This window comes from Cyclopterus lumpus, unplaced genomic scaffold (genome assembly GCF_009769545.1).
Source record: "Cyclopterus lumpus isolate fCycLum1 unplaced genomic scaffold, fCycLum1.pri scaffold_55_arrow_ctg1, whole genome shotgun sequence".
Lineage (NCBI taxonomy): Eukaryota > Metazoa > Chordata > Actinopteri > Perciformes > Cyclopteridae > Cyclopterus > Cyclopterus lumpus.
In genome coordinates, this window is record NW_022974918.1 from 35,946 (window position 1) to 59,345 (window position 23,400).

At 42.3% G+C, this 23,400-nt stretch overlaps 1 protein-coding gene and 25 non-coding genes across 26 annotated transcripts; 12 read left to right on the top strand and 14 right to left on the bottom strand.

The window, feature by feature from the left end:
- The first annotated feature begins 400 nt into the window (after positions 1-400).
- Positions 401-471, top strand: trnag-gcc. Its single transcript has one exon. It is a non-coding gene; the product is annotated as a tRNA-Gly (tRNA).
- Positions 472-803: 332 nt separating this feature from the next.
- On the top strand, positions 804-874 carry trnag-gcc. Its single transcript has one exon. It is a non-coding gene; the product is annotated as a tRNA-Gly (tRNA).
- A 332-nt stretch (positions 875-1,206) lies between these two features.
- Positions 1,207-1,277, top strand: trnag-gcc. The gene has a single exon. It is a non-coding gene; the product is annotated as a tRNA-Gly (tRNA).
- A 332-nt stretch (positions 1,278-1,609) lies between these two features.
- On the top strand, positions 1,610-1,680 carry trnag-gcc. The gene has a single exon. It is a non-coding gene; the product is annotated as a tRNA-Gly (tRNA).
- A 332-nt stretch (positions 1,681-2,012) lies between these two features.
- On the top strand, positions 2,013-2,083 carry trnag-gcc. Its single transcript has one exon. It is a non-coding gene; the product is annotated as a tRNA-Gly (tRNA).
- A 332-nt stretch (positions 2,084-2,415) lies between these two features.
- trnag-gcc lies at positions 2,416-2,486 on the top strand. Its single transcript has one exon. It is a non-coding gene; the product is annotated as a tRNA-Gly (tRNA).
- A 332-nt stretch (positions 2,487-2,818) lies between these two features.
- Positions 2,819-2,889, top strand: trnag-gcc. Its single transcript has one exon. It is a non-coding gene; the product is annotated as a tRNA-Gly (tRNA).
- Positions 2,890-3,221: 332 nt separating this feature from the next.
- trnag-gcc lies at positions 3,222-3,292 on the top strand. Its single transcript has one exon. It is a non-coding gene; the product is annotated as a tRNA-Gly (tRNA).
- Positions 3,293-3,624: 332 nt separating this feature from the next.
- On the top strand, positions 3,625-3,695 carry trnag-gcc. The gene has a single exon. It is a non-coding gene; the product is annotated as a tRNA-Gly (tRNA).
- Positions 3,696-4,027: 332 nt separating this feature from the next.
- Positions 4,028-4,098, top strand: trnag-gcc. The gene has a single exon. It is a non-coding gene; the product is annotated as a tRNA-Gly (tRNA).
- A 497-nt stretch (positions 4,099-4,595) lies between these two features.
- On the bottom strand, positions 4,596-4,678 carry trnal-cag. The gene has a single exon. It is a non-coding gene; the product is annotated as a tRNA-Leu (tRNA).
- Positions 4,679-6,025: 1,347 nt separating this feature from the next.
- trnal-cag lies at positions 6,026-6,108 on the bottom strand. The gene has a single exon. It is a non-coding gene; the product is annotated as a tRNA-Leu (tRNA).
- A 5,010-nt stretch (positions 6,109-11,118) lies between these two features.
- trnal-cag lies at positions 11,119-11,201 on the bottom strand. Its single transcript has one exon. It is a non-coding gene; the product is annotated as a tRNA-Leu (tRNA).
- Positions 11,202-12,018: 817 nt separating this feature from the next.
- trnal-cag lies at positions 12,019-12,101 on the bottom strand. Its single transcript has one exon. It is a non-coding gene; the product is annotated as a tRNA-Leu (tRNA).
- A 211-nt stretch (positions 12,102-12,312) lies between these two features.
- Positions 12,313-12,395, bottom strand: trnal-cag. Its single transcript has one exon. It is a non-coding gene; the product is annotated as a tRNA-Leu (tRNA).
- A 216-nt stretch (positions 12,396-12,611) lies between these two features.
- trnal-cag lies at positions 12,612-12,694 on the bottom strand. The gene has a single exon. It is a non-coding gene; the product is annotated as a tRNA-Leu (tRNA).
- Positions 12,695-13,511: 817 nt separating this feature from the next.
- trnal-cag lies at positions 13,512-13,594 on the bottom strand. The gene has a single exon. It is a non-coding gene; the product is annotated as a tRNA-Leu (tRNA).
- Positions 13,595-14,957: 1,363 nt separating this feature from the next.
- Positions 14,958-15,040, bottom strand: trnal-cag. Its single transcript has one exon. It is a non-coding gene; the product is annotated as a tRNA-Leu (tRNA).
- Positions 15,041-15,544: 504 nt separating this feature from the next.
- trnal-cag lies at positions 15,545-15,627 on the bottom strand. Its single transcript has one exon. It is a non-coding gene; the product is annotated as a tRNA-Leu (tRNA).
- A 1,322-nt stretch (positions 15,628-16,949) lies between these two features.
- Positions 16,950-17,032, bottom strand: trnal-cag. The gene has a single exon. It is a non-coding gene; the product is annotated as a tRNA-Leu (tRNA).
- Positions 17,033-18,932: 1,900 nt separating this feature from the next.
- trnav-aac lies at positions 18,933-19,005 on the bottom strand. Its single transcript has one exon. It is a non-coding gene; the product is annotated as a tRNA-Val (tRNA).
- A 277-nt stretch (positions 19,006-19,282) lies between these two features.
- On the top strand, positions 19,283-19,354 carry trnad-guc. Its single transcript has one exon. It is a non-coding gene; the product is annotated as a tRNA-Asp (tRNA).
- Positions 19,355-19,534: 180 nt separating this feature from the next.
- On the bottom strand, positions 19,535-19,607 carry trnav-aac. The gene has a single exon. It is a non-coding gene; the product is annotated as a tRNA-Val (tRNA).
- Positions 19,608-19,872: 265 nt separating this feature from the next.
- Positions 19,873-19,944, top strand: trnad-guc. Its single transcript has one exon. It is a non-coding gene; the product is annotated as a tRNA-Asp (tRNA).
- Positions 19,945-20,124: 180 nt separating this feature from the next.
- On the bottom strand, positions 20,125-20,197 carry trnav-aac. Its single transcript has one exon. It is a non-coding gene; the product is annotated as a tRNA-Val (tRNA).
- An 874-nt stretch (positions 20,198-21,071) lies between these two features.
- Positions 21,072-22,977, bottom strand: LOC117728452. Its single transcript, XM_034529255.1, has 2 exons — positions 22,446-22,977; positions 21,072-22,300 (listed from the first exon to the last, which is right to left on the bottom strand). The coding sequence occupies exons 1-2, from the start codon at positions 22,858-22,860 to the stop codon at positions 21,225-21,227; spliced, it is 1,491 nt and encodes a 496-aa protein (XP_034385146.1). The 5' UTR covers positions 22,861-22,977; the 3' UTR covers positions 21,072-21,224.
- Between the last annotated feature and the right edge of the window lie 423 nt (positions 22,978-23,400).

A 23,400-nucleotide genomic window follows, 5' to 3' on the forward strand; every position in this document is an offset into this window, starting at 1 on the left:
TAGGGATTTTAGCTAAAGAATCCCCGGCTGCCGCGCGGGAGATCCGGGTCCGATTCCCGGCCAATACATTAGGGTTTTACTATGGTCATCCTATGGTTTCTCCCTTGAATCATCGACAGGCTATCCCCGAAAAAATGCTAAAGGTTTGTGCTAATTGCTGATTCCTCGTGATTTGAGAACGTCGGTTGAATTCCAGACATTTTGACCAAGTGAAACAGTAACACGCCGATGCTCCTTGTGGTCGAGGTTGAGCCAAGAAAATCGACTTTAGGCTTGTGTCGTTTTTTCATCCCCAGCCTTAATTTACGAGTTCAAGCCTAACATTGGGATTATGTTTTTGTGTGATCTTTGGAGATTTTTAAATTTCTTCGTTTGCCCTTCTCTCTTTTGTGGTGTGTAGGCATTGGTGGTTCAATGGTAGAATTCTCGCCTGCCACGCGGGAGATCCGGGTCCGATTCCCGGCCAATGCATTAGGGTTTTACTAAGGTCATCCTATGGTTTCTCCCTTGAATCATCGACAGGCTATCCCCGAAAACATGCTAAAGGTTTGTGCTAATTGCTGATTCCTCGTGATTTGAGAACGTCGGTTTAATTCTAGACATCTCGACCGAGTGAAACAGTCACACACCGATGCTCCTTGTGGTCGATGTTGAACCGAGAAAATCGACTTCAGGCTTGTGTCGTTTTTTCATCTCCAGCCTTAATTTACGAGTTCAAGCCTAACATTGGGATTATGTTTTCGTGAGATCTTTGGAGATTTTTAAATTTCTTCATTTGCCCTTCTCTCTTTTGTGGTGTGTAGGCATTGGTGGTTCAATGGTAGAATTCTCGCCTGCCACGCGGGAGATCCGGGTCCGATTCCCGGCCAATGCATTAGGGTTTTACTATGGTCATCCTATGGTTTCTCCCTTGAATCATCGACAGGCTATCCCCGAAAACATGCTAAAGGTTTGTGCTAATTGCTGATTCCTCGTGATTTGAGAACGTCGGTTGAATTCCAGACATCTTGACCAAGTGAAACAGTAACACGCCGATGCTCCTTGTGGTCGAGGTTGAGCCAAGAAAATCGACTTTAGGCTTGTGTCGTTTTTTCATCTCCAGCCTTAATTTACGAGTTCAAGCCTAACATTGGGATTATGTTTTTGTGTGATCTTTGGAGATTTTTAAATTTCTTCGTTTGCCCTTCTCTCTTTTGTGGTGTGTAGGCATTGGTGGTTCAATGGTAGAATTCTCGCCTGCCACACGGGAGATCCGGGTCCGATTCCCGGCCAATGCATTAGGGTTTTACTAAGGTCATCCTATGGTTTCTCCCTTGAATCATCGACAGGCTATCCCCGAAAACATGCTAAAGGTTTGTGCTAATTGCTGATTCCTCGTGATTTGAGAACGTCGGTTTAATTCTAGACATCTCGACCGAGTGAAACAGTCACACACCGATGCTCCTTGTGGTCGATGTTGAACCGAGAAAATCGACTTCAGGCTTGTGTCGTTTTTTCATCTCCAGCCTTAATTTACGAGTTCAAGCCTAACATTGGGATTATGTTTTCGTGAGATCTTTGGAGATTTTTATATTTCTTCATTTGCCCTTCTCTCTTTTGTGGTGTGTAGGCATTGGTGGTTCAATGGTAGAATTCTCGCCTGCCACGCGGGAGATCAGGGTCCGATTCCCGGCCAATGTATTAGGGTTTTACTATGGTCATCCTATGGTTTCTCCCTTGAATCATCGACAGGCTATCCCCGAAAACATGCTAAAGGTTTTTGCTAATTGCTGATTCCTCGTGATTTGAGAACGTCGGTTGAATTCCAGACATCTTGACCAAGTGAAACAGTAACACGCCGATGCTCCTTGTGATCGAGGTTGAGCCAAGAAAATCGACTTTAGGCTTGTGTCGTTTTTTCATCTCCAGCCTTAATTTACGAGTTCAAGCCTAACATTGGGATTATGTTTTTGTGTGATCTTTGGAGATTTTTTAATTTCTTCGTTTGCCCTTCTCTCTTTTGTGGTGTGTAGGCATTGGTGGTTCAATGGTAGAATTCTCGCCTGCCACGCGGGAGATCCGGGTCCGATTCCCGGCCAATGCATTAGGGTTTTACTATGGTCATCCTATGGTTTCTCCCTTGAATCATCGACAGGCTATCCCCGAAAACATGCTAAAGGTTTGTGCTAATTGCTGATTCCTCGTGATTTGAGAACGTCGGTTGAATTCCAGACATCTTGACCAAGTGAAACAGTAACACGCCGATGCTCCTTGTGGTCGAGGTTGAGCCAAGAAAATCGACTTTAGGCTTGTGTCGTTTTTTCATCTCCAGCCTTAATTTACGAGTTCAAGCCTAACATTGGGATTATGTTTTTGTGTGATCTTTGGAGATTTTTAAATTTCTTCGTTTGCCCTTCTCTCTTTTGTGGTGTGTAGGCATTGGTGGTTCAATGGTAGAATTCTCGCCTGCCACGCGGGAGATCCGGGTCCGATTCCCGGCCAATGCATTAGGGTTTTACTAAGGTCATCCTATGGTTTCTCCCTTGAATCATCGACAGGCTATCCCCGAAAACATGCTAAAGGTTTGTGCTAATTGCTGATTCCTCGTGATTTGAGAACGTCGGTTTAATTCTAGACATCTCGACCGAGTGAAACAGTCACACACCGATGCTCCTTGTGGTCGATGTTGAACCGAGAAAATCGACTTCAGGCTTGTGTCGTTTTTTCATCTCCAGCCTTAATTTACGAGTTCAAGCCTAACATTGGGATTATGTTTTCGTGAGATCTTTGGAGATTTTTAAATTTCTTCATTTGCCCTTCTCTCTTTTGTGGTGTGTAGGCATTGGTGGTTCAATGGTAGAATTCTCGCCTGCCACGCGGGAGATCCGGGTCCGATTCCCGGCCAATGCATTAGGGTTTTACTATGGTCATCCTATGGTTTCTCCCTTGAATCATCGACAGGCTATCCCCGAAAACATGCTAAAGGTTTGTGCTAATTGCTGATTCCTCGTGATTTGAGAACGTCGGTTGAATTCCAGACATCTTGACCAAGTGAAACAGTAACACGCCGATGCTCCTTGTGGTCGATGTTGAGCCAAGAAAATCGACTTTAGGCTTGTGTCGTTTTTTCATCTCCAGCCTTAATTTACGAGTTCAAGCCTAACATTGGGATTATGTTTTTGTGTGATCTTTGGAGATTTTTAAATTTCTTCGTTTGCCCTTCTCTCTTTTGTGGTGTGTAGGCATTGGTGGTTCAATGGTAGAATTCTCGCCTGCCACACGGGAGATCCGGGTCCGATTCCCGGCCAATGCATTAGGGTTTTACTAAGGTCATCCTATGGTTTCTCCCTTGAATCATCGACAGGCTATCCCCGAAAACATGCTAAAGGTTTGTGCTAATTGCTGATTCCTCGTGATTTGAGAACGTCGGTTTAATTCTAGACATCTCGACCGAGTGAAACAGTCACACACCGATGCTCCTTGTGGTCGATGTTGAACCGAGAAAATCGACTTCAGGCTTGTGTCGTTTTTTCATCTCCAGCCTTAATTTACGAGTTCAAGCCTAACATTGGGATTATGTTTTTGTGTGATCTTTGGAGATTTTTTAATTTCTTCGTTTGCCCTTCTCTCTTTTGTGGTGTGTAGGCATTGGTGGTTCAATGGTAGAATTCTCGCCTGCCACGCGGGAGATCCGGGTCCGATTCCCGGCCAATGCATTAGGGTTTTACTATGGTCATCCTATGGTTTCTCCCTTGAATCATCGACAGGCTATCCCCGAAAACATGCTAAAGGTTTGTGCTAATTGCTGATTCCTCGTGATTTGAGAACGTCGGTTGAATTCCAGACATCTTGACCAAGTGAAACAGTAACACGCCGATGCTCCTTGTGGTCGAGGTTGAGCCAAGAAAATCGACTTTAGGCTTGTGTCGTTTTTTCATCTCCAGCCTTAATTTACGAGTTCAAGCCTAACATTGGGATTATGTTTTCGTGAGATCTTTGGAGATTTTTTAATTTCTTCATTTGCTCTTCTCTCGTTTGTGGTGTGTAGGCATTGGTGGTTCAATGGTAGAATTCTCGCCTGCCACGTGGGAGATCCGGGTCCGATTCACGGCCAATGCATTAGGGTTTTACTATGGTCATCACTGTGGAAAATCATCGTAGTGGTGCATTAATAACAACACAAGATCGTTAATTCTTAATAATATAATATAATATAACAACGACAAAATAATATAATTCCAACAATTGTTGTTGTATTATATTATATATTTCCCAACATCATATTACTATCATCATACCGGCTTTCAACCGGTAATAAACACTTTCTGTCAGAAGTGGGATTCGAACCCACGCCTCCAGTGGAGACTGCGACCTGAACGACTTAGACCGCTCGGCCATCCTGACTTCCAAAAGCCTAAATTCTGTGGAAATCATCGTAGATATCATACAGTGGTGCAATAATAACAACACAAGATCGTTAATTCTTAATATAATAATATAATATAACAACGACAAAATAATATAATTCCAACAATTGTTGTTGTTGTTTTATTATATAACTCCCAACATCATATTATTATCATCATACCGGCTTTTAAAAGGTAATAAACACTTTGTGTCAGAAGTGGGATTCGAACCCACGCCTCCAGTGGAGACTGCGACCTGAACGCAGCGCCTTAGACCGCTCGGCCATCCTGACTTACAAAAGCCTAAATACTGTGGAAATCATCGTAGATATCATAAGGTGGTGCAATAATTACAACACAAGATCGTAAATTCTTAATATAATAATATAATATAATATAACAACGACAAAATAATATAATTCCTACAATTGTTGTTATATTATATTATTTTTTTCCCAACATCATATTACTATCATTATACCGGCTTTCAACCGTAATAAACACTTTCTGTCAGAAGTTGGGATTCTAACCTACGCCTCCAGTGGAGACTGCGCCTTAGACCGCTCGGCCATCCTGACTTACAAAAGCCTAAATTCTGTGGAAATCATCGTAGATATTATAATGTGGTGCAATAATTACAACACAAGATCGTTAATTCTTAATATAATAATATAATATAACAACGACAAAATAATATAATTCCAACAATTGTTGTTGTTGTATTTTATTATATTATTTTTTTCCCAACATCATATTACTATCATCATACCGGCTTTCAACCGGTAATAAACACCTTCTGTCAGAAGTGGGATTCGAACCCACGCCTCCAGTGGAGACTGCAACCTGAACGCAGCGCCTTAGACCGCTCGGCCATCCTGACTTACAAAAGCCTAAATTCTGTGGAAATCATCGTAGATATCATACAGTGGTGCAATAATAACAACACAAGATCATTAATTCTTAATATAATAATATAATATAACAACGACAAAATAATATAATTCCAACAATTGTTGTTGTTGTTTTATTATATATTTCCCAACATCATATTATTATCATCATACCGGCTTTCAAAGGGTAATAACCACTTTCTGTCAGAAGTGGGATTCGAACCCACGCCTCCAGTGGAGACTGCGACCTGAAATACTGTGGAAAATCATCGTAGTGGTGCAATAATAACAACACAAGATCGTTAATTCTTAATAATATAATATAATATAACAACGACAAAATAATATAATTCCAACAATTGTTGTTGTATTATATTATTTTTTTCCCAACATCATATTACTATCATCATACCGGCTTTCAACCGGTAATAAACACTTTCTGTCAGAAGTGGGATTCGAACCCACGCCTCCAGTGGAGACTGCTACCTGAACGACTTAGACCGCTCGGCCATCCTGACTTCCAAAAGCCTAAATTCTTCTTAGCCTAAATACTGTGGAAATCATCGTAGATATCATAAGGTGGTGCAATAATTACAACACAAGATCGTAAATTCTTAATATAATAATATAATATAATATAACAACGACAAAATAATATAATTCCTACAATTGTTGTTATATTATATTATTTTTTTCCCAACATCATATTACTATCATCATACCGGCTTTCAACCGGTAATAAACACTTTCTGTCAGAAGTGGGATTCGAACCCACGCCTCCAGTGGAGACTGCGACCTGAACGCAGCGCCTTAGACCGCTCGGCCATCCTGACTTACAAAAGCCTAAATTCTGTGGAAATCATCGTAGATATTATAATGTGGTGCAATAATTACAACACAAGATCGTTAATTCTTAATATAATAATATAATATAACAACGACAAAATAATATAATTACAACAATTGTTGTTGTTATATTATATTATTTTTTTCCCAACATCATATTACTATCATCATAACGGCTTTCAACCGGTAATAAACACCTTCTGTCAGAAGTGGGATTCGAACCCACGCCTCCAGTGGAAACTGCAACCTGAACGCAGCGCCTTAGACCGCTCGGCCATCCTGACTTACAAAAGCCTAAATTCTGTGGAAATCATCGTAGATATCATACAGTGGTGCAATAATAACAACACAAGATCATTAATTCTTAATATAATAATATAATATAACAACGACAAAATAATATAATTCCAACAATTGTTGTTGTTGTTTTATTATATATTTCCCAACATCATATTATTATCCTCCTATGAATCCTCCTATGAATCGCCACCTTAACGTGGTGGAGGAGTTTGAGTGGCTCAGTGATCCTGGGAGCTATGTTGTCCGGGGCGTCAGCCCCTGGTAGGGTCTCCCAAGGCAAACAGGTCTCGGGGGAGAGCCCAGACTAAGAGCGGTTCAACAAACCCTGATGATAAGCAGCCCACGGATTGTAGCCACCTTGCCCGGACAAGGGAAACCGGGGCACCCTCCCGGAGCCAGACCCAGGAGGGGAGCTCGTCGGCGAGCGTCTGGTGGCCGGGCTTTCGCCCATGGGGCCCGGTCGGGCTCAGCCCGAAAGAACAACATGGAGCAGCTGTCACCCTGTGGACCCACCACCCGCAGGGAGAATTATCGGGGTCGGGTGCTATGTAGACCGGGCGGCGGGCCAGGCGGGAGACCTGGGCGGGCCGATCGCCGGCAGCATATACTAGCTCTAGGGACGTGGAACGTCACCTCACTAGCGGGGAAAGAGCCGGAGCTGGTGCAGGAGGTGGAGGGGTACCAGCTAGATATAGTTGGGCTCACCTCCACGCACAGCATGGGCTCTGGAACCAAGCTCCTGGAGAAGGGTTGGACTTTGTCCTTTTCTGGAGTTGCCCAGGGTGAGAGGCGCCGGGCGGGAGTGGGGATACTCACGAGCCCCCGGCTGAGCGCCGCTGTGTTGGAGTTTTCCCCGGGGAACGAGAGGGTCGCCTCCCTGCGCCTACGGGTTGCGGGGAGTAAGGCTCTGACTGTTGTTTGTGCTTATGCACCGAACAGCATTTCGGAGTATCCGGCCTTCTTGGAGTCGGTGGGAGGGGTCCTGGAAAGGGCGCCGCCTGCCGACTCCATAGTTCTCCTGGGAGACTTCAACGCTCACGTGGGCAATGACAGAGAAACCTGGCGGGGCGTGATTGGGAGGAACGGCTTGCCCGATCTGAACCCGAATGGTGTTTTGTTGTTGGACTTCTGTGCTAGCCACAGTTTGTCCATAACAAACACCATGTTCGAACATAAGGTGGCTCATAAGTGTACCTGGTACCAGAACACCTTAGGCCGGAGATCAATGATCGACTTTGTAATCGTATCATCTGATCTGCGGCCGTATGTCTTGGACACTCGGGTGAAGAGAGGAGCAGAGCTGTCAACTGATCACCACCTGGTGGTGAGTTGGATCAGATGGCGGGGGACTCGGCTAGAGAGACCTGGCAAGCCCAAACGTGTAGTGAGGGTGAACTGGGAACGTCTGGCAGAGAATCCTGTCCGGGAGGTCTTCAACTCCCACCTCCGGAAGAACTTCTCACAAATCCCGAGGGAGGCTGGGGACATGGAATCCGAGTGGACCTTGTTCAAAGCCTCTATTGTGGACGCGGCTGCTCGGGGCTGTGGCCGGAAGGTCATCGGTGCCTGTCGTGGCGGCAACCCTAGAACCCGGTGGTGGACACCGGGGGTGAGGGTAGCCGTCAAACTGAAGAAGGAGGCCTTTCGGGCCTGGCTGGCCCAGGGGTCTCCTGAAGCAGCTGACGGGTACCGGCGGGCCAAAAGGGCTGCAGCGACGATGGTCGCGGAGGCTAAAACTCGGGCATGGGAGGAGTTCGGGGAGGCCATGGAGAAGGACTTTCGGTTGGCCTCAAGGAAGTTCTGGCAAACCATCCGACGGCTCAGGAAGGGAAAGCAGGGTCTACCCCAGGCTGTTCTCAGCAGGGGGGGGGAACTGCTGACCCGGACTGGGGACATCGTCGGGCGGTGGAAAGAGCACTTTGAGGAACTCCTAAACCCGGCCAACATGTCCCCCGGAGAGGGGGCAGCGCCGGAAGACTTTGGGGTGGATTCACCCATATCCCTGGCAGAGGTCGCTAAGGTAGTCAAAAAGCTCCTTGGTGGCAAGGCGCCAGGGGTGGATGAGATCCGCCTTGAGATGCTGAAAGCGCTGGACATTGTTGGGCTGTCTTGGTTGACACGCCTTTTCAGTGTCGCATGGGGGTCGGGAACAGTGCCCATGGACTGGCAGACCGGGGTGGTGGTTCCCATCTTCAAGAAGGGGGACCGGAGAGTGTGCTCCAACTATCGTGGTATCACACTGCTCAGCCTCCCGGGAAAAGCTTATGCCAGGGTGCTGGAGAGGAGGCTCCGACCGCTTGTCGAACCTCAGATTCAGGACGAACAGTGCGGATTCCGTCCCGGTCGTGGAACAGTGGACCAGCTCTTTACCCTCGCAAGATTACTGGAGGGGTCCTGGGAGTTTGCCCAACCAGTTTACATGTGCTTTGTAAACCTGGAGAAGGCTTTCGACCGGGTCCCTCGGGGGTTTTTGTGGGGGGTGCTGCGGGAGTATGGGGTGCCGGACCCGTTGGCACGGGCCATCCGGTCTCTGTATGCCTGCAGTAGGAGCTGTGTTCGTCTCCTCGGTAGTAAGTCAGACACGTTCCCGGTGGGTGTTGGCCTCCGCCAGGGCTGCCCTTTATCACCGGTCCTCTTCGTGACCTTCATGGACAGGATATCTAGGCGCAGCCAGGGGGCGGAGAGGATCCGGTTCGGGAGTCTCGGGATCGCCTCTCTGCTGTTTGCGGATGATGTGGTCCTGTTTGCCTCCTCGGACCGTGACCTCCAGCATTCACTGGGGCGTTTTGCAGCCGAGTGCGAAGCGGCAGGGATGAGAGTTAGCACCTCCAAATCTGAGGCCATGGTGCTCTGCCGGAAACCGGCGGATTGCTTCCTCCAGGTGGGGGCAAACTGCCTACCCCAAGCGAAGGAGTTCAAGTATCTCGGGGTCTTGTTCACGAGTGAGGGTAAGGTGGAGCGGGAGATCGATAGGCGGATCGGTGCGGCTGCAGCAGTAAAACAGGCGCTGTACCGGTCCGTCTTAGTGAAGAGGGAGCTGAGCCGGAAGGCAAAGCTCTCCATTTACTGGTCGGTCTACGTTCCAACCCTCACCTATGGTCACGAACTCTGGGTCGTGACCGAAAGAACGAGATCTCGGATACAAGCGGCCGAAATGAGCTTCCTCCGTAGGGTGGCCGGGCTCAGCCTTAGAGATAGGGTAAGGAGCTCGGACATCAGGGGGGAGCTTGGAGTCGAGTCGCTGCTCCTTCGTGTCGAAAGGAGTCAGCTGAGGTGGTTCGGGCATCTAGTTAGGATGCCTCCTGGACGCCTCCCATTAGAGGTTTTCCGGGCACGTCCAACTGGTAGGAGGCCCCGGGGAAGACCGAGGACACGCTGGAGGGATTATATCTCCCGGCTGGCCTTGGAACGCCTCGGGATCCCCCAGAATGAGCTGGAAAGTGCTGCGGGTGAGAGGGAAGCCTGGGTCGGCCTGCTGAACCTGCTGCCACCGCGACCCGACCCCGGATAAGCGGGTGATAATGGATGGATGGATGGATATTATTATCATCATACCGGCTTTCAAAGGGTAATAACCACTTTCTGTCAGAAGTGGGATTCGAACCCACGCCTCCAGTGGAGACTGCGACCTGAAATACTGTGGAAAATCATCGTAGTGGTGCAATAATAACAACACAAGATCGTTAATTCTTAATAATATAATATAATATGACAACGACAAAATAATATAATTCCAACAATTGTTGTATTATATTATTTTTTTCCCAACATCATATTACTATCATCATACCGGCTTTCAACCGGTAATAAACACTTTCTGTCAGAAGTGGGATTCGAACCCACGCCTCCAGTGGAGACTGCGACCTGAACCTTAGACCGCTCGGCCATCCTGACTTACAAAAGCCTAAATTCTGTGGAAATCATCGTGGATATCATATGGTGGTGCAATAATTACAACACAAGATCGTAAATTCTTAATATAATAATATAATATAATATAACGACAAAATAATATAATTCCTACAATTGTTGTTATATTATATTATTTTTTTCCCAACATCATATTATTATCATCATACCGGCTTTCAACCGGTAATAAACACTTTCTGTCAGAAGTGGGATTCGAACCCACGCCTCCAGTGGAGACTGCGACCTGAACCTTAGACTGCTCGGCCATCCTGACTTACAAAAGCCTAAATTCTGTGGAAATCATCGTAGATATCATATGGTGGTGCAATAATTACAACACAAGATCGTAAATTCTTAATATAATAATATAATATAATATAACAACGACAAAATAATATAATTACTACAATTGTTATTATATTTTATTATTTTTTTCCCAACATCATATTACTATCATCATACCGGCTTTCAACCGGTAATAAACACTTTCTGTCAGAAGTGGGATTCGAACCCACGCCTCCAGTGGAGACTGCGACCTGAACCTTAGACTGCTCGGCCATCCTGACTTACAAAAGCCTAAATTCTGTGGAAATCATCGTAGATATCATATGGTGGTGCAATAATTACAACACAAGATCGTAAATTATTAATATAATAATATAATATAATATAACAACGACAAAATAATATAATTCCAACAATTGTTGTTGTTGTTATATTATATTATTTTTTTCCCAACATCATATTACTATCATCATACCGGCTTTCAACCGGTAATAAACACTTTCTGTCAGAAGTGGGATTCGAACCCACGCCTCCAGTGGAGACTGCGACCTGAACGCAGCGCCTTAGACCGCTCGGCCATCCTGACTTCCAAGAGCCTAAATTCTGTGGAAATCATCGTAGATATCATACAGTGGTGCAATAATAACAACACAAGATCGTAAATTATTAATATAATAATATAATATAATATAACAACGACAAAATAATATAATTCCAACAATTGTTGTTGTTGTTATATTATATTATTTTTTTCCCAACATCATATTACTATCATCATACCGGCTTTCAACCGGTAATAAACACCTTCTGTCAGAAGTGGGATTCGAACCCACGCCTCCAGTGGAGACTGCAACCTGAACGCAGCGCCTTAGACCGCTCGGCCATCCTGACTTACAAAAGCCTAAATACTGTGGAAATCATCGTAGATATCATAAGGTGGTGCAATAATTACAACACAAGATCGTAAATTCTTAATATAATAATATAATATAACAACGACAAAATAATATAATTCTAACAATTATTGTTGTTGTTATATTATATATTTTTTTTTCCAACATCATATTACTATCATCATACCGGCTTTCAACCGGTAATAAACACCTTCTGTCAGAAGTGGGATTCGAACCCACGCCTCCAGTGGAGACTGCAACCTGAACGCAGCGCCTTAGACCGCTCGGCCATCCTGACTTACAAAAGCCTAAATACTGTGGAAATCATCGTAGATATCATAAGGTGGTGCAATAATTACAACACAAGATCGTAAATTCTTAATATAATAATATAATATAACAACGACAAAATAATATAATTCCAACAATTGTTGTTGTTGTTATATTATATATTTCCCAACATCATATTACTATCATCATACCAGCTTTCAAACGGTATTAAACACTTTCTGTCAGAAGTGGGATTCGAACCCACGCCTCCAGTGGAGACTGCGACCTGAACGCAGCGCCTTAGACCGCTCGGCCATCCTGACTTCCAAGAGCCTAAATTCTGTGGAAATCATCGTAGATATCATACAGTGGTGCAATAATAACAACACAAGATCGTAAATTATTAATATAATAATATAATATAACAACGACAAAATAATATAATTCCTACAATTGTTGTTATATTATATTATTTTTTTCCCAACATCATATTACTATCATCATACCGGCTTTCAACCGGTAATAAACACCTTCTGTCAGAAGTGGGATTCGAACCCACGCCTCCAGTGGAGACTGCGACCTGAACGCAGCGCCTTAGACCGCTCGGCCATCCTGACTTCCAAGAGCCTAAATTCTGTGGAAATCATCGTAGATATCATACAGTGGTGCAATAATAACAACACAAGATCGTAAATTATGAATATAATAATATAATATAATATAACAACGACAAAATAATATAATTCCTACAATTGTTGTTATATTATATTATTTTTTTCCCAACATCATATTACTATCATCATACCAGCTTTCAACCGGTAATAAACACCTTCTGTCAGAAGTGGGATTCGAACCCACGCCTCCAGTGGAGACTGCGACCTGAACGCAGCGCCTTAGACCGCTCGGCCATCCTGACTTCCAAGAGCCTAAATTCTGTGGAAATCATCGTAGATATCATACAGTGGTGCAATAATAACAACACAAGATCGTAAATTATTAATATAATAATATAATATAATATAACAACGACAAAATAATATAATTCCAACAATTATTGTTGTTGTTATATTATATTATTTTTTTTCCAACATCATATTACTATCATCATACCGGCTTTCAACCGGTAATAAACACCTTCTGTCAGAAGTGGGATTCGAACCCACGCCTCCAGTGGAGACTGCAACCTGAACGCAGCGCCTTAGACCGCTCGGCCATCCTGACTTACAAAAGCCTAAATACTGTGGAAATCATCGTAGATATCATAAGGTGGTGCAATAATTACAACACAAGATCGTAAATTCTTAATATAATAATATAATATAACAACGACAAAATAATATAATTCCAACAATTATTGTTGTTGTTATATTATATTATTTTTTTTCCAACATCATATTACTATCATCATACCGGCTTTCAACCGGTAATAAACACCTTCTGTCAGAAGTGGGATTCGAACCCACGCCTCCAGTGGAGACTGCAACCTGAACGCAGCGCCTTAGACCGCTCGGCCATCCTGACTTACAAAAGCCTAAATACTGTGGAAATCATCGTAGATATCATAAGGTGGTGCAATAATTACAACACAAGATCGTAAATTCTTAATATAATAATATAATATAACAACGACAAAATAATATAATTCCAACAATTGTTGTTGTTGTTATATTATATATTTCCCAACATCATATTACTATCATCATACCAGCTTTCAAACGGTATTAAACACTTTCTGTCAGAAGTGGGATTCGAACCCACGCCTCCAGTGGAGACTGCGACCTGAACGCAGCGCCTTAGACCGCTCGGCCATCCTGACTTCCAAGAGCCTAAATTCTGTGGAAATCATCGTAGATATCATACAGTGGTGCAATAATTACAACACAAGATCGTAAATTCTTAATAATATAATATAATATAACAACGACAAAATAATATAATTCCAACAATTGTTGTTGTATTATATTATTTTTTTCACAACATCATATTACTATCATCATACCGGCTTTCAACCTGTAATAAACACTTTCTGTCAGAAGTGGGATTCGAACCCACGCCTCCAGTGGAGACTGCGACCTGAACGACTTAGACGGCTCGGCCATCCTGACTTCCAAAAGCCTAAATTCTTCTTAGCCTAAATACTGTGGAAATCATCGTAGATATCATAAGGTGGTGCAATAATTACAACACAAGATCGTAAATTCTTAATATAATAATATAATATAATATAACAACGACAAAATAATATAATTACTACAATTGTTATTATATTTTATTATTTTTTTCCCAACATCATATTACTATCATCATACCGGCTTTCAACCGGTAGTAAACACTTTCTGTCAGAAGTGGGATTCGAACCCACACCTCCAGTGGAGACTGCGACCTGAACCTTAGACTGCTCGGCCATCCTGACTTGCAAAAGCCTAAATTCTGTGGAAATCATCGTAGATATCATACAGTGGTGCAATAATAACAACACAAGATCGTAAATTATTAATATAATAATATAATATAATATAACAACGACAAAATAATATAATTCCAACAATTGTTGTTGTTGTTATATTATATTATTTTTTTCCCCCGGATAAGCGGGTGATAATGGATGGATGGATGGATATTATTATCATCATACCGGCTTTCAAAGGGTAATAACCACTTTCTGTCAGAAGTGGGATTCGAACCCACGCCTCCAGTGGAGACTGCGACCTGAAATACTGTGGAAAATCATCGTAGTGGTGCAATAATAACAACACAAGATCGTTAATTCTTGATAATATAATATAATATGACAACGACAAAATAATATAATTCCAACAATTGTTGTTGTATTATATTATTTTTTTCCCAACATCATATTACTATCATCATACCGGCTTTCAACCGGTAATAAACACTTTCTGTCAGAAGTGGGATTCGAACCCACGCCTCCAGTGGAGACTGCGACCTGAACCTTAGACTGCTCGGCCATCCTGACTTACAAAAGCCTAAAATCTGTGGAAATCATCGTGGATATCATATGGTGGTGCAATAATTACAACACAAGATCGTAAATTCTTAATATAATAATATAATATAATATAACGACAAAATAATATAATTCCTACAATTGTTGTTATATTATATTATTTTTTTCCCAACATCATATTACTATCATCATACCGGCAATAAACTCTTTCTGTCAGAAGTGGGATTCGAACCCACGCCTCCAGTGGAGACTGCGACCTGAACGCAGCGCCTTAGACCGCTCGGCCATCCTGACTTACAAAAGCCTAAATACTGTGGAAATCATCGTAGATATCATAAGGTGGTGCAATAATTACAACACAAGATCGTAAATTCTTAATATAATAATATAATATAATATAACAACGACAAAATAATATAATTCCTACAATTGTTGTTATATTATATTATTTTTTCCCAACATCATATTACTATCATCATACCGGCTTTCAACCGGTAATAAACACTTTCTGTCAGAAGTGGGATTCGAACCCACGCCTCCAGTGGAGACTGCGACCTGAACCTTAGACTGCTCGGCCATCCTGACTTACAAAAGCCTAAATTCTGTGGAAATCATCGTGGATATCATATGGTGGTGCAATAATTACAACACAAGATCGTAAATTCTTAATATAATAATATAATATAATATAACGACAAAATAATATAATTCCTACAATTGTTGTTATATTATATTATTTTTTTCCCAACATCATATTACTATCATCATACCGGCTTTCAACCGGTAATAAACTCTTTCTGTCAGAAGTGGGATTCGAACCCACGCCTCCAGTGGAGACTGCGACCTGAACGCAGCGCCTTAGACCGCTCGGCCATCCTGACTTACAAAAGCCTAAATACTGTGGAAATCATCGTAGATATCATAAGGTGGTGCAATAATTACAACACAAGATCGTAAATTCTTAATATAATAATATAATATAATATAACAACGACAAAATAATATAATTCCTACAATTGTTGTTATATTATATTATTTTTTTCCCAACATCATATTACTATCATCATACCGGCTTTCAACCGGTAATAAACTCTTTCTGTCAGAAGTGGGATTCTAACCCACTCCTCCAGTGGAGACTGCGACCTGAACGCAGCGCCTTAGACCGCTCGGCCATCCTGACTTACAAAAGCCTAAATTCTGTGGAAATCATCGTAGATATCATATGGTGGTGCAATAATTACAACGACAAAATAATATAATTCCAACAAATGTTGTTGTTGTTTTATTATAATAATAAATTATTATGTAATAAACACTTTCTGTCAGAAGTGGGATTCGAACCCACGCCTCCAGTGGAGACTGCTACCTGAACGCAGCGCCTTAGACCGCTCGGCCATCCTGACTTACAAAAGCCTAAATACTGTGGAAATCATCGTAGATATCATAAGGTGGTGCAATAATTACAACACAAGATCGTAAATTCTTAATATAATAATATAATATAACAACGACAAAATAATATAATTCCAACAATTGTTGTTGTTGTTATATTATTTTTTTCCCAACATCATATTACTATCATCATACCGGCTTTCAACCGGTAATAAACATTTTCAGTCAGAAGTGGGATTCGAACCCACGCCTCCAGTGGAGACTGCGACCTGAACGCAGCGCCTTAGTCCGCTCGGCCATCCTGACTTACAAAAGCCTAAATTCTGTGGAAATCATCATAGATATCATAAGGTGGTGCAATAATTACGACACAAGATCGTAAATTCTTAATATAATAATATAATATAATATAACGACAAAATAATATAAGTTCAATTGTTGTTGTTGTTTTATTATATATTTCCCAACATCATATTATTATCATCATACCGGCTTTCAACCGGTAATAAACTCTTTCTGTCAGAAGTGGGATTCGAACACACGCCTCCAGTGTAGACTGCGACCTGAACGCAGCGCCTTAGACCGCTCGGCCATCCTGACTTACAAAAGCCTAATTTCTGTGGAAATCATCATAGATATCATAAGGTGGTGCAATAATTACGACACAAGATCGTAAATTCTTAATATAATAATATAATATAATATAACGACAAAATAATATAAGTTCAATTGTTGTTGTTGTTTTATTATATATTTCCCAACATCATATTATTATCATCATACCGGCTTTCAACCGGTAATAAATTCTTTCTGTCAGAAGTGGGATTCGAACCCACGCCTCCAGTGGAGACTGCGACCTGAACGCAGCGCCTTAGACCGCTCGGCCATCCTGACTTACAAAAGCCTAAATACTGTGGAAATCATCGTAGATATCATAAGGTGGTGCAATAATTACAACACAAGATCGTAAATTCTTAATATAATAATATAATATAACAACGACAAAATAATATAATTCCAACAATTGTTGTTGTTGTTATATTATATTAATACATTATTATGTAATAAACACTTTCTGACAGAAGTGGGATTCAAACACACGCCTCCAGTGTAGACTGCGACTTGAACGCAGCGCCTTAGACCGCTCGGCCATCCTGACTTACAAAAGCCTAAATTCTGTGGAAATCATCATAGATATCATAAGGTGGTGCAATAATTACGACACAAGATCGTAAATTCTTAATATAATAATATAATATAATATAACAACGACAAAATAATATAATTCCTACAATTGTTGTTATATTATATTATTTTTTTCCCAACATCATATTACTATCATCATACCGGCTTTCAACCGGTAATAAACTCTTTCTGTCAGAAGTGGGATTCTAACCCACTCCTCCAGTGGAGACTGCGACCTGAACGCAGCGCCTTAGACCGCTCGGCCATCCTGACTTACAAAAGCCTAAATACTGTGGAAATCATCGTAGATATCATAAGGTGGTGCAATAATTACGACACAAGATCGTAAATTCTTAATATAATAATATAATATAATATAACGACAAAATAATATAAGTTCAATTGTTGTTGTTGTTTTATTATATATTTCCCAACATCATATTATTATCAATATACCGGCTTTCAACCGGTAATAAACACTTTCAGTCATAAGTGGGATTCAAACCCACGCCTCCAGTGGAGACTGCAACCTGAACGCAGCGCCTTAGACCGCTCGGCCATCCTGACTTACAAAAGCCTAAATTCTGTGGAAATCATCGTAGATATTATATGGTGGTGCAATAATTACAACGACAAAATAATATAATTCCAACAAATGTTGTTGTTGTTTTATTATAATAATAAATTATTATGTAATAAACACTTTCTGTCAGAAGTGGGATTCGAACCCACGCCTCCAGTGGAGACTGCGACCTGAATGCAGCGCCTTAGACCGCTCGGCCATCCTGACTTACAAAAGCCTAAATACTGTGGAAATCATCGTAGATATCATAAGGTGGTGCAATAATTACAACACAAGATCGTAAATTCTTAATATAATAATATAATATAATATAACAACGACAAAATAATATAATTCCAACAATTGTTGTTGTTGTTATATTATATTATTTTTTTCCCAACATCATATTACTATCATCATACCGGCTTTCAACCGGTAATAAACATTTTCAGTCAGAAGTGGGATTCTAACCCACTCCTCCAGTGGAGACTGCGACCTGAACGCAGCGCCTTAGACCGCTCGGCCATCCTGACTTACAAAAGCCTAAATTCTGTGGAAATCATCGTAGATATCATAAGGTGGTGCAATAATTACAACACAAGATCGTAAATTCTTAATATAATAATATAATATAACAACGACAAAATAATATAATTCCAACAATTGTTGTTGTTGTTATATTATATTAATACATTATTATGTAATAAACACTTTCTGACAGAAGTGGGATTCGAACACACGCCTCCAGTGTAGACTGCGACCTGAACGCAGCGCCTTAGACCGCTCGGCCATCCTGACTTACAAAAGCCTAAATTCTGTGGAAATCATCGTAGATATCATATGGTGGTGCAATAATTACAACGACAGTTTTGTACTGGCATCTTGAGGGAATAAGAGTACAAATCCCGAGTGATGTCACTAAACAGCAGAATGAAATGACTGACAATATTATTAATCAATAGTTTTCAGCAGTTATCCTTATTATCAAGTTTACCAAAATGTCCACCTACGAGAATTTTATTGTGTGGGGTAAGCAAGAACAATCAGTGTTTCCGCCCAGTTTCGAACTGGGGACCTTTCGCGTGTTAGGCGAACGTGATAACCACTACACTACAGGAATTACAATAGATGACGCATGCATTTGCCTGGCTTAATGCAACATTTACACAAATGCAAACATTTCTGATGCCAAATAACGTGATTTCAAACTGGATTCAGTCAAAGCGGCTTTGTCATTGAGTGACATTAAATGTGTAATAAACGTAAAAGCTCTCTTGTATAACTTTGCGAATTCCCTGCGAACGCCGAAAAACTAGCCAAAAAACTAGCCAAAAAACTAGCCAAAACACTAGTGAAAAAAAGAGGCGAAAAACTAACAAAAAACATCAATTGAGCATTCCTCGTTAGTATAGTGGACGGTATCTCCGCTTGTCACGCGGAAGACCAGGGTTCGATTCCCTGACGGGGAGTTTTGTACTAGCATCTTGAGGGAATAAGAGTAAAAATTCCCAGTGATGTCACTAAACAGCAGGATGAAATGACAGACAATATTATTAGTCAATCATTTTCAGCAGTTATCCTTATTATCAAGTTGACAAAAATGTCCACCTAGGCGAATTTTATTGTGTGGGGTTAGCAAGAACAAACAGTGTTTCCGCCCAGTTTCGAACTGGGGACCTTTCGCGTGTTAGGCGAACGTGATAACCACTACACTACAGGAATTACAATAGATGACGCATGCATTTGCCTGGCTTAATGCAACATTTACACAAATGCAAACATTTCTGATGCCAAATAACGTGATTTCAAACTGGATTCAGTCAAAGCGGCTTTGTCATTGAGTGACATTAAATGTGTAATAAACGTAAAAGCTCTCTTGTATAACTTTGCGAATTCCCTGCGAACGCCGAAAAACTAGCCAAAAAACTAGCCAAAACACTAGTGAAAAAAAGAGCCGAAAAACTAACAAAAAACATCAATATGGCAGTCCTCGTTAGTATAGTGGACAGTATCTCCGCTTGTCACGCGGAAGACCAGGGTTCGATTCCCTGACGGGGAGTTTTGTACTGGCATCTTGAGGGAATAAGAGTACAAATCCCGAGTGATGTCACTAAACAGCAGAATGAAATGACTGACAATATTATTAATCAATAGTTTTCAGCAGTTATCCTTATTATCAAGTTTACCAAAATGTCCACCTACGAGAATTTTATTGTGTGGGGTAAGCAAGAACAAACAGTGTTTCCGCCCAGTTTCGAACTGGGGACCTTTCGCGTGTTAGGCGAACGTGATAACCACTACACTACGGAAACTACAGAAGATGACGCATGCATTTGCCTGGCTTAATGCAACATTTACACAAATGCAAACATTTCTGATGCCAAATAACGTGATTTCAAACTGGATTCAGTCAAAGCGGCTTTGTCATTGAGTGACATTAAATGTGTAATAAAAGTAAAAGCTCTCTTGTATAACTTTGCGAATTCCCTGTGAACGCCGAAAAACTAGCCAAAAAACTAGCCAAAAAACTAGCCAAAAAACTAGCCAAAACACTAGTGAAAAAAAGAGGCGAAAAACTAACAAAAAACATCAATTGAGCATTCCTCGTTAGTATAGTGGACGGTATCTCCGCTTGTCACGCGGAGGCAAGACGTGTATAGTTGGAACTCACTGACAGCCAATGAAATTGCAGCATTATTAACGCTGTCCAAGGTGCTGAAATGCCACTTTTTCCTGCGCCGTGGCTTCAAATATACAGGTTCGAGTCCCGGTTGGGCCAAAGCCACACATCAATGATGAAGAGCTGTTTATCAATAAAGAAAAGTGGATCCTACTTTAATGTTTTCTGATTGTAACTTTATTGTAGTGGCAGATTGATTATATAAGTACTTGACTTATTTATGGCTATTAACCTATTAGTTTTCCTTCTCATGAACCTTTTAATTGCAATTACTTAAATTAAATATTTCTTTACTGTTCACTAATTTGATTTTCCCTGTGAAAGGTTATTTTTGGGGAGTTTTTCCTGATTCGATGTGAGGTCCTGGGACAGGGATGTCGTATGTGTACAGATTGTAAAGCCCTCTGAGGCAAATTTGTAATTTGTGATATTGGGCTATACAAAATAAACTGAATTGAATTGAATTGAACTAATGATTCACATAATAATGAGACATGTAGACATTAGTCCATGAAATATTTTCATTCACCACAACAGGGACAGTAAATATTGAACAGAGGCCATAGTGCAAGGTCAAACAAACACAACACAAATTTGTAAAAAGAATGTAAATATTAAAAAGAGAGAATATATACATGACAGAACACTCCCCATTTCTCTTATTTTCTCTTTTCAACTGCCCATCTGTTTTTTTCTGTCTCATAAAAGGCAGACACCTGGAACTCTCTCCATGTCATCTCCTTCTCCATGCCCTGGTCTTTGTACAGAGAAAATACTTTAGCAGGGCAATACACGTACTTCCCTGTTACTCCAGGGAACCCGGTGTGAATATGAGGACTGTTTGGGCCCTGCTTCAGTCCCATCCTACAGAAGCGACACCTTGGACCAGTGTGCTGGGATTCAGTGTCTCGGGATTCCGTGTGCTGAGATTCAGTCCTCTTCCTCTTTTGCTGGCCTCTCTCCTCCACCCTTTTCTTTGTGGAATACAGTTCCTGCTGAAAGAACTTTGTTCCTGCAAAGTCTTTAAAGGGCATTTTGGGGTTTGTCAGACCTTCAGCACCATAAGCTTTAAAAACTTTAGTGGAGCAGTAAAAGTACCTGACGGGGCCCTGCTGGTAAAAGAAGTGGATGGAGGAACCATCATTCTCATACCTGGACTTTGGCTGGCCACAGGACAGGCACGTTTTTGTCTGCTTCTTTTTGTGCACTGGTTGTTGTTGTTGTTGCTGCTGATGCTGCTGTTGCTTGTCTAGGATGTTTTGGACAATTTCCTCAATGGAGGCTTTCGTAAGGGTCTGACCAGGTGGCGGTGGGTTAACGACTGCAACAGGCATAGTTACAACTGGCACACGGGTAGTCTCACTGCCCTTTGTCAGAGAGTGCCAGAGTTCCTGCCTCTCTTGCAGTTTTTCTGGGCTGGTGTTCAAAGATGAGCTGGTGTTTAGTAATTTGCAGAGGTGTTTTACATATTGTAAGATGTGATGTTTTGTTGTTGGGTGCAGCATGCTGTTTGGGTCTGTACAGGAGTTGTGAACTAGAGCAGCATAGCCCTGGTCCACAAGCTTGAGCATGTCCTTCATCCCACGGTGTTCATTGAGCAGGTTGTCTATAGCTGCCTTCATGGGGGCCGGCCACCGCTTGTGGTCCAACACAAACACTCTCCCTCCTGTCTTCACAGGTCCAGTGCGAGCGGCAGTCGGTGAGGACAGCAGGGGCAGAGACGGCCGACATTTTTCTATGAAAACAAAGGACAAAGAGTACAATGAGTTATTCTGACCTACAGAAAGAAAAACCTCATCAAAATAAATGATTGAAATCCAGTTCCTAGTAACTAATGCTTGAGTCTCGTCCATTATTTTGTCTGTCTGTTTGATGGTTACCTGGATCTGTCTGAGGCCCGGGAGTCACGTCTGGTTTGACAGCAGAATCTGCAGCAGGGCGTGGAGGAAACTGAAACAGCTTCAGGGGTGCCATTGAGGATGAGGATGACTGGGCAGTCGGCGCGCTGCTTTGAGGAGGTGGACTCAGGGCCGGGGCAGAGTCTGTCTTGGTCCTGTGCTTGTCCCAGTCCACAGGAATTGGGCGGCAACCTGGCTCAGAGTACTGCAGGCCAAACTTCTCTCCAGTGTCTCTGCTAGAGAGATGAAATGCTGGATATTTCATGTGTCCCAACACCCGTTCGGAGACTGCGTTGAGCTGGGCCATTAATGCAGGATCAAAGACGGCTGGGAGGTGGACACCAGGCTGCTTCAAGTCCACCAGGCGCTGGTAATTCCACCGCGCCACGCCAGTCATCCCCTGTGCTTGAAACAGCTCTGGGGAAACACGTGTTCCAGTGACCCACTGAGCCTGGTGGAAGTGATATCCCTCCTGCTGGGATGTGCCTCTGATGGGGATCCAAATGGGAACTCTGGCCCTTCACCCTGCACATGATTCAGCTGCAGAGATCCTCCATGCCTGTACAAAATCCCTCCTTCAACCACGGGATCACTCAGGCAACCTCGCAGGATGTGCACCCGCTGGATCCGCCATAGCTTCAGCATTGAGGGCTTGAAGAGAGGAGCGCCATTTGGATCACTGGCCAGGTGAAACTGCTGTAAAACTCCCTCCACCCTCTTGATGAGCTCCTCCGGCTGTGTGATCCTGGTCCTGCAGTGCTCCCGAATGTGTGGCTTGGTTGGGATGGCAGGCTGAATCCCACAGAAGGCATAGGCGTCTTTAAGCCTCTGCAGGTCTTCCTGATCCACCACAGAAAAGGCTGCAGACAGGAACTGAGCAAAAGAACTGTACAGTGCATGATGCTCTGTCACACACTCACGGAGGAACCTCCTCATG

Coding starts and splice junctions, on each gene's coding strand:
- LOC117728452 (XM_034529255.1), bottom strand. CDS start 22,860: ATGACTGGCGTGGCGCGGTGGAATTACCAGCGCCTGGTGGACTTGAAG. Junction 22,301..22,445: donor CGGGCCTCAGACAGATCCAG/GTAACCATCAAA, acceptor TTGTTTTCATAG/AAAAATGTCGGCCGTCTCTG.